The sequence below is a fragment of the Cynoglossus semilaevis genome, chromosome 6, assembly GCF_000523025.1.
Source record: "Cynoglossus semilaevis isolate Cse_v1.0 chromosome 6, Cse_v1.0, whole genome shotgun sequence".
NCBI classification, from domain to species: domain Eukaryota; kingdom Metazoa; phylum Chordata; class Actinopteri; order Pleuronectiformes; family Cynoglossidae; genus Cynoglossus; species Cynoglossus semilaevis.
In genome coordinates, this window is record NC_024312.1 from 9,857,415 (window position 1) to 9,871,477 (window position 14,063).

At 38.3% G+C, this 14,063-nt stretch overlaps 2 protein-coding genes across 3 annotated transcripts in view; one reads left to right on the forward strand and one right to left on the reverse strand.

Annotated features, from left to right (window-relative positions):
• Positions 1–7,289, reverse strand: part of iqsec3b (IQ motif and Sec7 domain ArfGEF 3b) — a 27,402-nt gene extending 20,113 nt beyond the window's left edge. For both annotated transcript variants that reach the window (XM_008311862.3, XM_017033059.2), the window contains exons 1-2: positions 6,541–7,289; positions 445–510 (exon numbers count right to left, since the gene is read on the reverse strand). In XM_008311862.3, the coding sequence (XP_008310084.1) occupies positions 445–510; positions 6,541–7,082 (608 nt within the window). In that variant the 5' untranslated portion in view covers positions 7,083–7,289. The remainder of the gene's footprint in view (positions 1–444; positions 511–6,540) is intronic.
• Positions 7,290–8,133: 844 nt separating this feature from the next.
• wash1 (WAS protein family homolog 1) overlaps positions 8,134–14,063 on the forward strand; it is a 9,903-nt gene continuing 3,973 nt past the window's right edge. Inside the window, exons 1-8 of the mRNA XM_008311870.3 lie at positions 8,134–8,289; positions 9,261–9,398; positions 9,646–9,757; positions 9,830–9,976; positions 11,081–11,217; positions 11,314–11,449; positions 12,727–12,910; positions 13,480–13,635. Of these exons, the coding sequence (XP_008310092.2) occupies positions 8,282–8,289; positions 9,261–9,398; positions 9,646–9,757; positions 9,830–9,976; positions 11,081–11,217; positions 11,314–11,449; positions 12,727–12,910; positions 13,480–13,635 (1,018 nt within the window). The 5' untranslated portion in view covers positions 8,134–8,281. The remainder of the gene's footprint in view (positions 8,290–9,260; positions 9,399–9,645; positions 9,758–9,829; positions 9,977–11,080; positions 11,218–11,313; positions 11,450–12,726; positions 12,911–13,479; positions 13,636–14,063) is intronic.

Consider the following 14,063-nt stretch of genomic DNA (forward strand, 5'->3'; position numbering starts at 1 on the left):
ACGTTACTAAGTGTTTTTATGTGTTTTTAGACATAAAAATAAGAACTGATTTGGTTCTTTTCTTTTTGAATGTTGACACAATTATTCTGCAGTTGCGAAGGCTGACCACCGTATGACAGTGTTGGGTGATTCTCACTGCCATCAAAACCTATTCTTATCATAGAAAATGACATTTTAATAGCTGTCCACTGTAGTGACCGTCATGCATGAAAGGGTTAATATTCAGAACGTTTTAAGAATATGATTTATGGGAGGGATATACAGTATAATAGGTAAATTATGAAATGCTCTGAGTATATCTGAGTTTTGGGTTGTTTAGATAAAAAAAATAAAGATTTTGTAAAGCTTTTTTAAAAAATATTTCTAATAAAAATGAAACAATATATAAAGACTAAAACAAATGGTGTTTTTTTTTTGACACACACATAAATGAATCAATCTTACCCGGCGATGTCAGTCTCTGGATGCTCAGGGGCTGGGCAACAGAACTGGTGCAGCACAACTTCACTCCTGTAGAAGGACAGAGAAGATGACAACACAGAGGAAAGAGAAAAGAGAAGGCAGTCAAGGTTAAAAGGGTAGTATGTCAAGGTTCTAAACAGGTTCTTGGTATTATCCCAACTCTTCATGGGAATTTGTCCCATGTGACTGAGAGTAAGTGGTGGTGATTTACTCGGTTACATTTACTCGAGTAGGTTTTGTCATAATAAAACACTTCTGGTACTGTTTTAAATCACTATAACTTTTGACTTTTACTTGAGTAGATTTATGAAGATTCTACTCTCGTTACTCGTTACAGAGTCACTGGATTACGCTTTAGCTAGCCAGTATCCAGTTATCTATTCATCCATGATCCACTATCTCTGCTTTTATTTTGACTGAGAGAGACTTCCGCTCAAGGCTCTACCGTGTGACTTAGTTTAACCAATAAAGCGTCACCCTGGCCATGCCATGTCTCGTCACGTGACCGTAGTCACTCTCAGCGGCGGGACGGGTTAGTTTAGTGGCTACTGCGGACGTCTTTGATAGCAAAAAATAAGGTAGAATCAACGGTCGGTAATGGACTCATATTGAATGCATGTTCAGTTTACAAACCAGTGCGGAACAGCTGTTACATCATGCAGGGTCTTTTGTGTCTACCCAAAACAAACGGATATTTCGGCATTCAAAAACTCAAAATGAAATATGTTGCGGTAAGTTTGACCTAAATTTTTTTTAAGTTATTTTGTAATTTTTTTTATTGAAGTACTTGAATTTTTACCTAAAGATGATCTTATTTTAAGGTATTCAATTGATTTGTTTTATTTGATTATTTTATTGATAGGATAGAATAGAATAGTCGTCACCGTCATTATGTTCAGTTAAAACATCTTTTTTAAGTTATTTTGTAATTTTTTTTTTCATAAAACTGGGGAAAGCTTCTCCGCAACTCTCCTCTCTGTAATTTTGTCTATCTGATCGAATGCTCATTTAAAAATAAATCAGATGTTACTCAACAGTTACTCGGTACTAGTCACTCAAGTATTTATTTGGATAGTAATAAATCGTGATATTATTCTGAAGTAACAGTACTTTTTCTTGAATACAATTTTTCACCTCTGCTGACTTTACTTACTTTTAACAAACAACAAAAAGACAGCAACAACTTTTTTTTTCATTTCAATTTCAATTTTTCAATCAATAAAAAAAAAGAATTCATTTAAGTATTAAAGTAAAAAAAAAACAAAAGACAGGATATTTTTTACAAAGCACATACATAGCAGGGATATGTTAATGTCTGTTCACCAGAATGGAGTAAGGCGGTTAACATTCATTATGGGAGATGTAATTTATGGTGAATGTACACTTGATTCGAATTTAAATCGAATTTGCCATGCTTGTTATACACACAGAATTTTACCACTTCATTTAACTCATCCAGTAAACATTAACCCTTTGATGCATGGCCCATGATATACTGAGTTAAAAAAATGTTGCTAAGTGTTTTTATGTGTTTTTAGACATAAAAATAAGAACTGATCTGGTTCTGTTTTTATACACCAAATTTTCTTTTTGAATGTCGACACAATTATTCTGCAGTTGCAAAGGCTGACCACTGTATGGCAGTGTTGGGTGATTCTCAGGCGTCCACTGTAGAGGCTTATATGCAACACTGCCATCAAAACCTATTCTTATCATAGAAAATTACATTTTCATAGCTGTCCACTGTAGTGACCGTCATGCATGAAAGGGTAACGAATGTTAACCTCTGGTGGGCCAAAGTGAATTAATTTGCTATATGTGTACTAGCCATAAGATATCGAAGAAATAGCTGCTGGTAAATGAAAAAAAAAGGAAAGGCCCCAGAGAAGATTAACAATTATATATCGTAATAAAAATAACATGAGTAAGTTTGGTAGTAGTACTACACGCTTCGGTAGAAAACCGATTCATCTGTTAAATTTGTTATGTAACAACTAGTAAAGACAAAGCGGTAAAGACGACATGTAAAGAAAACAGACACATGGTAAAATAAGATAATCAATTTAAAAATAAAAATCATTATAAAAATGATCAATTATCGAAATTTAAAAATAAAAATCATTATAAAAACGATCAATTATCGACATCGTCAGAGCTTCCGATAACAGCTCAACTACCAAAAATGGTAATCTAATGCCGTTTAACTTCACATCCTTTAGTGCCTAAAGTCAAAAGATAATTGCAAGACTGGACATTCCCTGCATTTCATTGCCCAGAATCTTAATCAGATTACAAATGAAATTGCAAATAATATGGTCGAGTTCGTAACTTCCAACCTATTTGTCTACGGCAATATACATTGTACGGACCATTAGTCCCTAACATTTTAACATTTGCCTTGTTTGTATTTGGCTTTTTTTTTGTTTTGTTTTTTGGCCTGATCTCTTTTACTGTTGCGATCCTGCATCTGCGTACCGTTTGATCCCGAGACACCTCCCAGGTCTGCATCAAAGACAACAACAGAGCGAGGATCTCTGCTCTGCTGTTCAGTCTTTCTGCCTTTTTCTCTCTCCAGAGAATGGCTGATTACTGTACGCTCCGCAAGCTAAGTGGGGCAAATGGAGGAATAAGCAGAGAAGACACTCACAATCATCACACTATACTGCAACTGTGCATATTCGTGTACACTGTGTGATTGTGTTGTTACATAAGATATAAATCAACAATTCGATAAAAAAAAGGTAATTACTCCAAGTTCTTTTTTTTCTATTTTCATTAAAAAAATCTTTATACATATTTTTTAATATATAAGTCGCACCTGAGTATAAGTCGCAAACCCAGTCAAACAATGAAAAAAAAAGGTGCGACCTATAGTCCGGAAAATACTGTAACCCAGATTCTGGGATCATATCTTGGTGTCAATCTTCATAGTTACTATCACTAGCCAATCATCTAGCAGCAAGCAAAGGAAGCTGTATGAATGGTAGGGTTGGCTGTAGCTTAGTAATGTAACATGAGCGTCAGGGGCGATTTGTGACTGGAGAATAGCCGCAAAGGTGAAAAGGATGGTTTATACTAGAGTAGTGACACCTGCTACGATGCATGGTTCTGAGACAGTTGCTCTGTCTACTAGACGAAGGGCTGAGTTGAAAGTTGCAAAGATGAAGACGCTGAGATTTTCACTTGTCACCTGACCAGGCTGATGGACAGCAATAAAAAATTAGCAGGTCAAATGGGAAATTAAGGTGGGGTAGTTTGGAGCTGAAGAGTATTACTTAACCCTTTCATGCATGACGGTCACTACAGTGGACAGCTATTAAAATGTCATTTTCTATGATAAGAGTAGGTTTTGATGGCAGTGTTGCATATAAGCCTCTACAGTGGACGCCTGAGAATCACCCAACACTGCCATACAGTGGTCAGCCTTTGCAACTGCAGAATAATTGTGTCAACATTCAAAAAGAAAATGTGGTGTATAAAAACAGAACCAAATCAGTTCTTATTTTTATGCCTAAAAAAACCCCATAAAAACACTTAGCAAAATTTTTTTAACTCAGTATATCATGGGTCATGCATCAAAGGTAAAGGTAGTAAAGACAAAGCGGTAAAGACGACATGTAAAGAAAACAGACACATGGTAAAATAAGATAATTAATTTAAAAATAAAAATGTTTTTTTTTTTCATGCATATGGAAAAGAAAATAGTGAGATCAAGAATAGAAGTGAAGAAAGAAATTAAACGGGAACATTAGGGGTTCAAGGAGAAGCAGTTGGCCGGCAACAGTATTTCAGAGACAATAATTAGTGAGAAGTCGAAGCAAACATTCATGCAATCACGACTCCTCAGCACCAGTAAGGATGAATGACATTACCTTTCCTATTTATAGCTTTATTCTTTATTCAGTTGTGTTTATCTTTTTTTGTTAGATTTAATTCATTTATTGGTTTTTGTTTTGTATGAACTTGTACACAAAATACTGTGGAAGAAGTTTGAATAATCAGTCATCCGGGGTCCAGGAACGGATTAATCCATTTTACATTGATTCCTATGGGGAAAATTGCTTTTTTTTTAAAAACTTTTCGGTTCACGAACGGCCTTCGGGAATGAATTAAGTTCGATAACCGACTGTATATGTATTTGTTCAAATCTCTTGTTGCAACTCAAATCTGTTTAAAATAAATATGGCGCGTATGTTTCAAACTACAACTACTATGAGATTTCCAACAAATGTCCATTTATACAGCCGCAGGAAATGATGTTCGTTTATTTAGAATTCGTTACGATTGACTGTCTGTTGAGCAACATATTTCCTCCAATTACCGCGTCACGGCAAAGTCGAATTAAGCCTGGGCTCCTTCACCATTGTACATGCAATATTGTCCCAAAAATACAGTTCAAACACACGTGAACTCTGCAGTAACAGAGTGTTGCAGAGGCTCACTCTGTTTTCTTTTGAATTCCCCACCTCTGAAGCTGTAAAGAAAAGAAAAAAGTCTAGCAGTAGTGATGAAGAGGCTCTGTGACTCATCAGTGCATGTGAAGCTCGAACAGATAACAGTATGTAGCTAACACTAAGCACTGTAACAATTGTGCATTTCCAGCGTATGCACACACACACATCCTAATAGGCCTACAGCTGTTTGTTACGTAATGATCGAGTAAGCGTAATCCAGTTGTTATCTAGTGATTCTCCCTCTCTGTACACGTGCAGACACACACACATATCTGTACAAAGCAAAGCATTGGGACTTTTTGTAATTACTTCTCCTCCTTTAGATAAAAGGCACTCATTGAATGATCAATGACTTACGGTAAGGGTTAGGGTAAAAAAAGAAAAAAAATAACACAGATCAACCCAAAAAATGTTTTTTAGGTTTTATGTTTTTGTTATTTGAATCAAGGTGCTTTATATAAAATGAAGAGCTATGTGTGAAGAGCTCTATCATGTATTATAATCATAAGACAACTGTAAGGAAAAATATGAAGCCATATGTGTTTGAAATAAAGTAGTCCTTTGAAGTCCTTTTTATACGTTTCTGTTTTAAATTTAAATTTATACAGTAAATTTTACTTTACTGTATTTGAAGTCCTTTTTATACGTTTCTGTTTGAAAATTGTTTTAAATTTAAATTTATACAGTCAATTTTACTTTACTGTATAAAATTTAGCGTTCCTTCAAAGTGTCAAAACACACAGCTTTACGGTTTACACCCACAGTTCACTTTCACAATCTAGAAAAAAAAATAGCATAATTGTATAATCAACGTGTGCAAAATGTTATTCAATATATTTACGTGTGTTGTTGAAGAATATAGAATTTAGCAAAAAACACATTGAGTTAGAAGCCTTTGGTTTGATTTAATTCTTTTCTAACGGGCAAGCGCATTTGACTAATTTGATTCCCCTTGCGTTGCTTACAATTTCATATTCAAAATGATATCAAAAACTATCATTTGAATATATACTGTCGAGAGATATGGTTTCCATTCACTTTCAACGAAGTAGGGTGTATTGATTTCGCATTAGTACGTGACGAGTTATTTTCCAAAATAAAACAAAGAAACAAACAAAAAAAGTCTCTAAATTTCACCCATCTCCGTTGCAAAGGAAAATAAATTGCTCTTTTTGTAGAAAATGTTTATTGGGAGGTCTCGACGTTTAGTGCATTTTTGTCTTGATTCGTCAAGGCCAACTATTGGCGGTGTACATGCTAGCAGTCAATCCAAAGCAGGACAAGTACAAGCCCCGCGTTTAAATTGTTGAGATTTTTTTTTATGTTCTCTATCTCCATAGTCATCGACAAATCAGTCAGAATTGCACTTTTGCCTCATTTTTTTTAAGGCTTGTCACGCAGGAGGTTTAGCACGACAGTTTCTAAATCACAGAAACCACACAGTCATCTCTCTGTGTTCATAATGGCAAACATAACCACATATGTGCTTGACCATTTACAATTTTGCTATTTTTTTTTTTTTTTTTTAAACTTTTCGCTTACTGTGACTATAAAAACACAGAGGTCCCCACAACACGGAGAAAACCGTGGACCAAGCTCAAACAAACCGCTGACTCTTACTTACTCGGATTTCCGTGCCAGGGCCAGAGATCTACAAACGCTCGTCTGGGTCATATGCACTAACGAGCGACAGCTGGAGCAACCTCCGCCGTTTTCCGAGTTGTCGTGTTCAATATGAAAGCTCGTGGAAGGCTCGGCCGGAACCAACTGCATGTTTTCTTGGTCAGTTGGTTGCGACGGCGTTAAAGAAGGCTGCCCCCTCGTCGTGTCCTCGACCTGTGCTGCTGCAGCAGCTGCATGCTGTGGCAGGGAGCCAAGCTGAGAGTCCTGAAAGGTATGGTGGTTGTAATGATGGATCCTGTTTGGATCAGGGAGGTTATGGTGATGGCTGTGGTCGTGAAGACACAAATGCTGCTGCTGCTGCTGTACCCTGACATCCTTCAAGTAACTGTTCTCGCTGATAAGCTCGTCCACCCGCCGATCCAGCTCTTCTATCCGCGCACGCTGGGTTTGGATCAGACTCTGTTGGTTCTGGACGATGGTGGTGAGCTCCCGCAAGTACAAAATCGCCTGCACTGGGTTTTCTAGCAGACTGGAGCTCATCATTAAGCCCGATTGAAGAACAGAATTCAAATGAGAAGATTTTTGAGGAATTAAATGACGGCGGGAGCAGTAAATTATGGCCGACTGCGGAAAAAAAAGGTGAGCTTAGCTCCTCTGCTAGGTCTGTGCTTGGCTAAGGATGAAAATACATCTCTCCTCCTCCCTCTCTCCTCCTGTGTGTGAATCTCTCTGTCTTTCTCTCTCTCTCTCTCTCTCTCTCTCCCCCTCCCTGTGCACAAAGTGGTGCTGATGAGAGGAGCAAACTCCAGATGTGACGTTTATAGGGGAGGGGCGATGAGCAACTGCTACGTCATGACGCAAATCGCGGAAAAAGTTCCATAGTGAGCCCATAAGAACGCGAGAGACACGTACTAGGGCACAGCGGTTTAGTCTACAGTATATAAACGAAGAACTACGTGGTTGGTGGAATACATGCTGTTGGCCACGACACTGTGGGTGGAATTTGAAAATGTGTCGCTCAAGTTATTAAGAAATTGTCAAGAGACACGGTTCTCCTTGCCTACTCCTTTAAAAGGTGCGAGGTATTGATTCCTGTTAGTATGTGAGTTTCTAATAACCAAAACAACTCTAACCAACTCTTAAACTCTACACTTTCACCAGAAAAAGTTTAAAAAGTTTGGAAAAAAACTTCAAATACAATATAGTTTCCGTAATAGATAGATAGATAGATAGATAGATAGATAGATAGATAGATTTAAATGCTAAATGGAATGCGTCATAAAATCACACAATATATTCGGATTATTTACCCAGTTTATACATATAGACAGCAGGTATTACATAATTTTGAAAAAAAGTATTAGATTAAATAAACACCTAAGGGTTACAAAGGTTACACATTTTAAGTTTTTTTTAGAAGTCATAGATTAAAACCCTTCTTCGTCTTTTACATCACTATTTCAATAAATTAAAGTTTCAGGATATATTCAGGATTTAGCACATCGTTTTGTGTCATGTTTATCTATATTAACACCGGATATCGTTACGCCAATCAAACTGCAGCTACTCTTGACCACGTGACATACGTGGTGAAGTCACACGTGAGCGGATACGGAAGTAAAGAGTCGTTTCTGTCACCTGACTACTCCGGCTGTAAACACCGACAGCACGTATTCTTTATAACGTTTATTGCAAAAAAACAAAAAAAAACAAAAAACGCCACGGAAACGTCAACTAAAGTCATGCTGAGGTAAGAATTACGCTGAAATTGATGTTCTGTTGAACGTATACGTAAGCGCATACGATATCACCAACCTCCTTTTTTACGTTAATTACGAGTAGAATGCCGTTTCTGAGTTATATCCCTATGCATACGAGTTAGATTAAGTGCCTACATCGAATTTGACATTTGAAAAAAAGCACAAATCCTGTGCTATTGTGTTGCTTTCTATGTGTTTTATCCTGTTGTGTCGTAGCTTTGTATTTTGCCGACACAATTTTGATTTACGGCGAAATATTCTCTTTACGGCGTGTATATGACGTGCAAGCGTAATTCGGTCCAGTTTTTTTTGTTTTGTTTTGTTCAAAAATACTTAACATAACAATAAAATGATAGAATTGCGATTGCATAAGACTCAGTGATATAATCACAATCATAGATAATCACATCTTCGGTAGTTTGTTTGTTTGTTGTTTGATTAGAATGTTAGGGTTGTAAGGCTTTCTTAAAACGTGTCCCTAGCCTTAGGGGTGGTGACATTGAAGGAGAATGGGTCATGACAAGGCTGACCAGGCCTTCAATAGTGTTATGGTTTAATTCAAGAGAAATGTCTGAGCCATTACAGCTTGGTGCCAACATCTTGTAGGACAACCAAAACATGGTTATAAGCAAGGACAGAACTGCCTTTGGGGGCAAAGGCTCCAGGCTTTTCTCTGGGTTTGCTCCTGGAGCCTTTTCTGTGTGTGGGTGTTTCCAGGAGGCATCAGTGTATGACCTTCATGTGTGTATGTATGGTAGCTATGGCTAAGGTAATGTGATTTTAAAATCATGCACAAAACAAATGATATTATTAAAGTCATTTACTTTAATGGCGATTTGGCAAACATGACACCGAATTGGATCATATTTTTAAAATATATTTAAGAGTATATCACTTTGAACTGCTTCATTTTATATTCACATACTTTTTTTAAAAAAAAACCCTGCTGTTTGTCAAAAAGGAACCAGAAGTATGGGCTGGAGGGCCAAGTGTATACAGTGCCTCTCATCCAACCAGACCTGAGGAGAGAGGAGGCTGTCCTCCAGATTGCAGATGCATTACTCTATTTGGAGGCTATTTCTACAGATATTTTCAAAAGGTAAATGACTCGATGTATTTCTGTGAATTAATGCGATGTTTGTATTAGTTTGGAATAATTTACATAACTTAAAAATGTCTGCATAAACATATAAAATACAAGAAAAAATACAAATGGTTTCATAGTGTAGCAGTTAGCATGTCTGCAGTGAGCAGAGAGTCAACTTCAAATTGACTTGCACTTAAATTGTGCAATGTTAGACATTTTCCTTGATACCGTGTCTATATTTGTGTGTGTGTTGCTCCAGAGTGTTAGAGAGTGTGGAGAAAAATCGTTGTCAACTACAGACAATAACCGACAGGATTAGACTTGCCCAAGCACGTGTTGACAAAATCAAAGGCAGTAAAAAAGCCACGAAGGTAAAGCTAAAACCAAAATACAAAAATAAATATGGTTCAGTCCGTTGTGTAATCTTTTGAGTATGTCTTCAGGTTTTCTCCAGTGCCAAGTACCCAGCCCCAGACCGACTCCAGGACTACTCATCTATCTTTACTGGGGTCACAGACCCATCATCGCAAAGTCATCCCCGCCATAGGATACAGAATAAGCTTCGGCCATTTAATGAGAAGGCCCTGCAGGTGAGAAGTAGAAGTGGACTGAATAAAGTAGATTACCGTGAGTCTTATTTTTTTTAAAAAAACATCTCTAAGCTAATATAAAAAAGGTAAAAAAAAGGCCAAGCCATTTAATGAGAAGGCCCTGCAGGTGAGAAGTAGAAGTGGACTGAATAAAGTAGATTACCGTGAGTCTTATTTTTTTTAAAAAAACATCTCTAAGCTAATATAAAAAAGGTTGGACCATGAATTGAACTAACAGTTGAACTACTGGTCTCAGCCAGTTTTAATTACTGTAATGTTTTGGACTATTGAGCACACCTGAATATAAGTCGCACCCACTAAATTTAAAGAATGAAAAAAAAATAGTTGTAAATAAATGCTTTTTCCGAACAATGCCTGTATCCCGGCTGGTTACAACGTTAGTTTTCCTGCTTCTGTGCCCCGACCGTAGTGTGAAATGCACAGGGGAGACTTTCTGCCATCTGCTTCAGGTCCAAAGCTAACATTAGCTCCGCGGCTAACTCCCTTCACTTTGTGCTTGTCCGCAACAGAGTTAAACAGAAACAGGGAAGTTGGGGGTCTTTATTATCAACAGAACATAAACAGCGTTTTAACTTAGCTCCAGTAGAACCAACTCACGCTTCAACATGACAGGGCTCAAACTGCTCTCAACTTTCGCTACCATTTTCTCTCGCGCGCGCCCTACGCACATATACACACACACAGCCATTCACAGTAGCCTACCAGAAAAATTGATTGCTAGCGGTATGAGCTTTGCTAGCCCGTAAAAATCCATAAATTAGCTGCATCACCGTTTAAGCCGCAAGGGTTCAAAGCGTGTGGGAAAAAAGTAGCGGCTTATAGTCCGGAAGTTACGGTAGTTGTTTTAAAACAGGTCGCATGATGAAAAAAACAGTTAACTCTTTGTCTTCCCTGATAGCGTAAGATAAGCATGGCCATAGCACCTTTAAGAAACAACAAAAAAGGTGGATGCCCAATATAAACCAGCACAAAAATCTGGACGGAGCTATTAAAAACTGGACCGTGCAGCAAGTGTTTTTTTTTTTGTTTTTTTTGTCTGATGCAGTTTTATCTAATTTTATCCTGTCTCTGCTTTCCTCTTAGGAGAAGTTGATGTATTTCCCAGTGTGTGTAGGAGGCAAGAAGAAATCTAAGGACGAGACAGAAGAGGGACTAGGAAGTCTGCCTCGCAACATTTCATCTGTCAGCTCACTTTTGCTCTTTAATACCACAGAAAACCTGTTAGTCCACATAAAGTAATATAAGAAACTTTTTTGTGAGTGTAAACAAAATGTCATATTTCATTCACATGTGTTCTGTTTTCTTTGGTTTTCAAGATATAAGAAATATGTGTTCCTTGATCCTTTGGCTGGAGCAGTGACTAAAACACACACGACACTGGAGACAGAAAAAGAAGAGAAACCCTTTGATGCACCGCTCTCTATTACGAAGAGAGAACAACTGGAGCGACAGGTGCCACACTCAAATTTGAAACCAACAACGTTTTGTTGTCTGTGATCTCCCTTTCATCCGTTCATTCACGGATAGATGAGAATTAGCCCCTTTTACTGGGAAACAGAAACCCCCTCTTTCTCTGTTATCATCAAAGTGTGTTACCTTTCACACAGTTTGACTTTTCACAGTTTTCTCCTCGTCCAATCCAACAGTTTTTTTTGGTGCAGATCAGTGATTCTCAATTATTTTCCGTCAGGCCCCTCCTTGGGGGACAGAAATGTTTTCATGCTCCTCCTCTCCCCCTGACCCTGTATGATTTGCTGCCACCTAGTGGCTGGAGATTTGTTATCATTCAAGCATTACAGCAGTGGGACACTTATGTCCAGTGTGCCATGATCCATTGGAAGCCCCTCACGCCCCCCTAAAGCAAGTCCTTGCTTTGCAAGTCATAAGTAAGTCTCAAGTCTTTGCACTCAAGTCCGAGTCAAGTCTCAAGTCAAGAGAGGCAAAGTCTGAGTCAAGTCCCAAGTCCTTATGTTTCTGTTTCAAGTCCTTTTAAACAAAATAATAATATATTTACACAGATCACTTTGGGATTTGGGAGAAAGTATCAAGTCTTGTCGAGTCAAAGGGCTTGAGTCCAAGTGAAGTCACGAGTCATTGATGTTAAAGTCCAAGTTGAGTTCCAAGTCTCTTTACATTCGGTCAAGTCCAGTCTAAAGTCATCAAATTGATGACTCGAGTCTGACTCGAGTCCAAGTCATGTGACTCGAGTCCACACCTCTGACTGACCTTTTGTTTGGAAACATTGCCAGATTATCTTTTAATGGAAAAAACTAAAGGGATGTGACTGAATTATTTTTAAATGAAGGAAATAAGTGAAACTGAAGTACATTTTTTTCACGGTGTCCCACTGCGGCCCGGGACCAAATGACCTACAGAGCAGTTATTGCAAGTGTCTGGCCTAATACTTTTGGTTTTCAGATGTGTCCAATGTTGAATTTGAGGGATTAGGATTGTCATTATGAGGCATGTCAATAGATCAAAATTTGAATCGGATTTGTTTCTGCATGTTGCCGGAAAGCAAAAAAGAAATAACGATAGGCACATGTATGTGTTTCACATTTGTTTTTATTTGTGACAAGTTTTTATTTTACTTTTAAGATAGCTCCTTTCAGGCTTACGTGACGTGTTTATATTTTTACATATGGTTTATGATAAGATCAATTTGTCCAAATACCTATTAATGTCGTATATATTTGCAATTGATTTTCATTTTCACCTTTCTCTTTCAGACAGCAGAAAGTTATTTTTATGTGCCAGACCTGGGAGAAGTGCCTGATCTAGATGTGCCATCGTATCTGCCTGACCTGCCAGGCATAGCAGATGACCTGTCCTACAGCGCCGACCTTGGTCCTGGTTTTGCTCCTTCAGGATTTCTGCAGAGCATCCCTGAGCTTCCTTCGTTTGTCTCTAGCAGTACGTCTTGTTTACAGATCTGTGAATATTTTTTTTTTTGTCACCATGCACTTCCATTGAGGCAAATGGCAATAATTCCTTTAATACTGTTATGTCATAAGGACCATGTAAAAATGACAATATAGCGCACAAGATTGGGCCTGAAAATACACTTCCTGCAGCTCTGAGGCTAATCTGATTGTTTACTTGGGACACGTGAATTTTTTCTTTTCTGAGAAGAAATGTCCTGGTCTGATTGGTTCGGAAGACATTGTAGCTTCAAATCATTTCAGTTTAAAATGGTACATATTTCTTTACATTTAACAAACAATTGAATAACACACCAAACTGTGAGACAGGTGTCAAAAAGGTTAAAATTCTAAAATGCTTAAAGCCTTTTCTACACCATCTATTGGAGAAATGTGGGCATTGCAGGGAATATGGCCCCCGGGCCGTAGTTTGCCCATGCCTGCTGTAAGAGCAAATATCCTACTTGGTGGAAACTATGCTTGGTGTCATGGAATTGTTTTAGTTTAGTGCGTGTACACACTGTATCTTTGTACATGTCATTGCCTTTTATCTCTTTACAGGAAGTCAGTTGCAGCTCGATGCACCACCTCCTGCCCCCCCCGCGCCTCCTCCCCCACCTGAGCCCATCGTCAGCTCCACTGGCCCTGCTGGAGCTCCGCCTCCACCACCTCCTCCTGTGAACCGCTGTCCAGAAGTCCCTTTAGCAATAAGCTCAGGTTCGTAACATGCAACAAAAAAACCCCCCAAAATTCAGATTAACAGTAAAATTATCGCAAAAAAAAAAACTAGCTTTAGCTTTGTTAACGAACACAGCATCGAGCATGCACTTCTGTTCCTCAACGCTGATTGCACGCTCATGCATCGTAGCATCTTTCAACATCTCCCCTTGTCCACCAGTGGCGCCCTAATTTAACGTCCTACGATGCCTCCTAAACGCTCTGATCGTCTTCTCAGGTTTGTTACGAAGCCCGAAGCGAAGACGCTGACACGGATGACGGTTACCAGCCTTTATTTTTCTTTTACAATAATGTGTGCTCCTGCGCTGTGACCCGGCTTTTATATACACGGTCCGTCCGTCTTGGCCAGTATCACTCCTCACTCCTGTTCACTAACCTCTCTCCTACTAATATAAGGAGAGGCTACA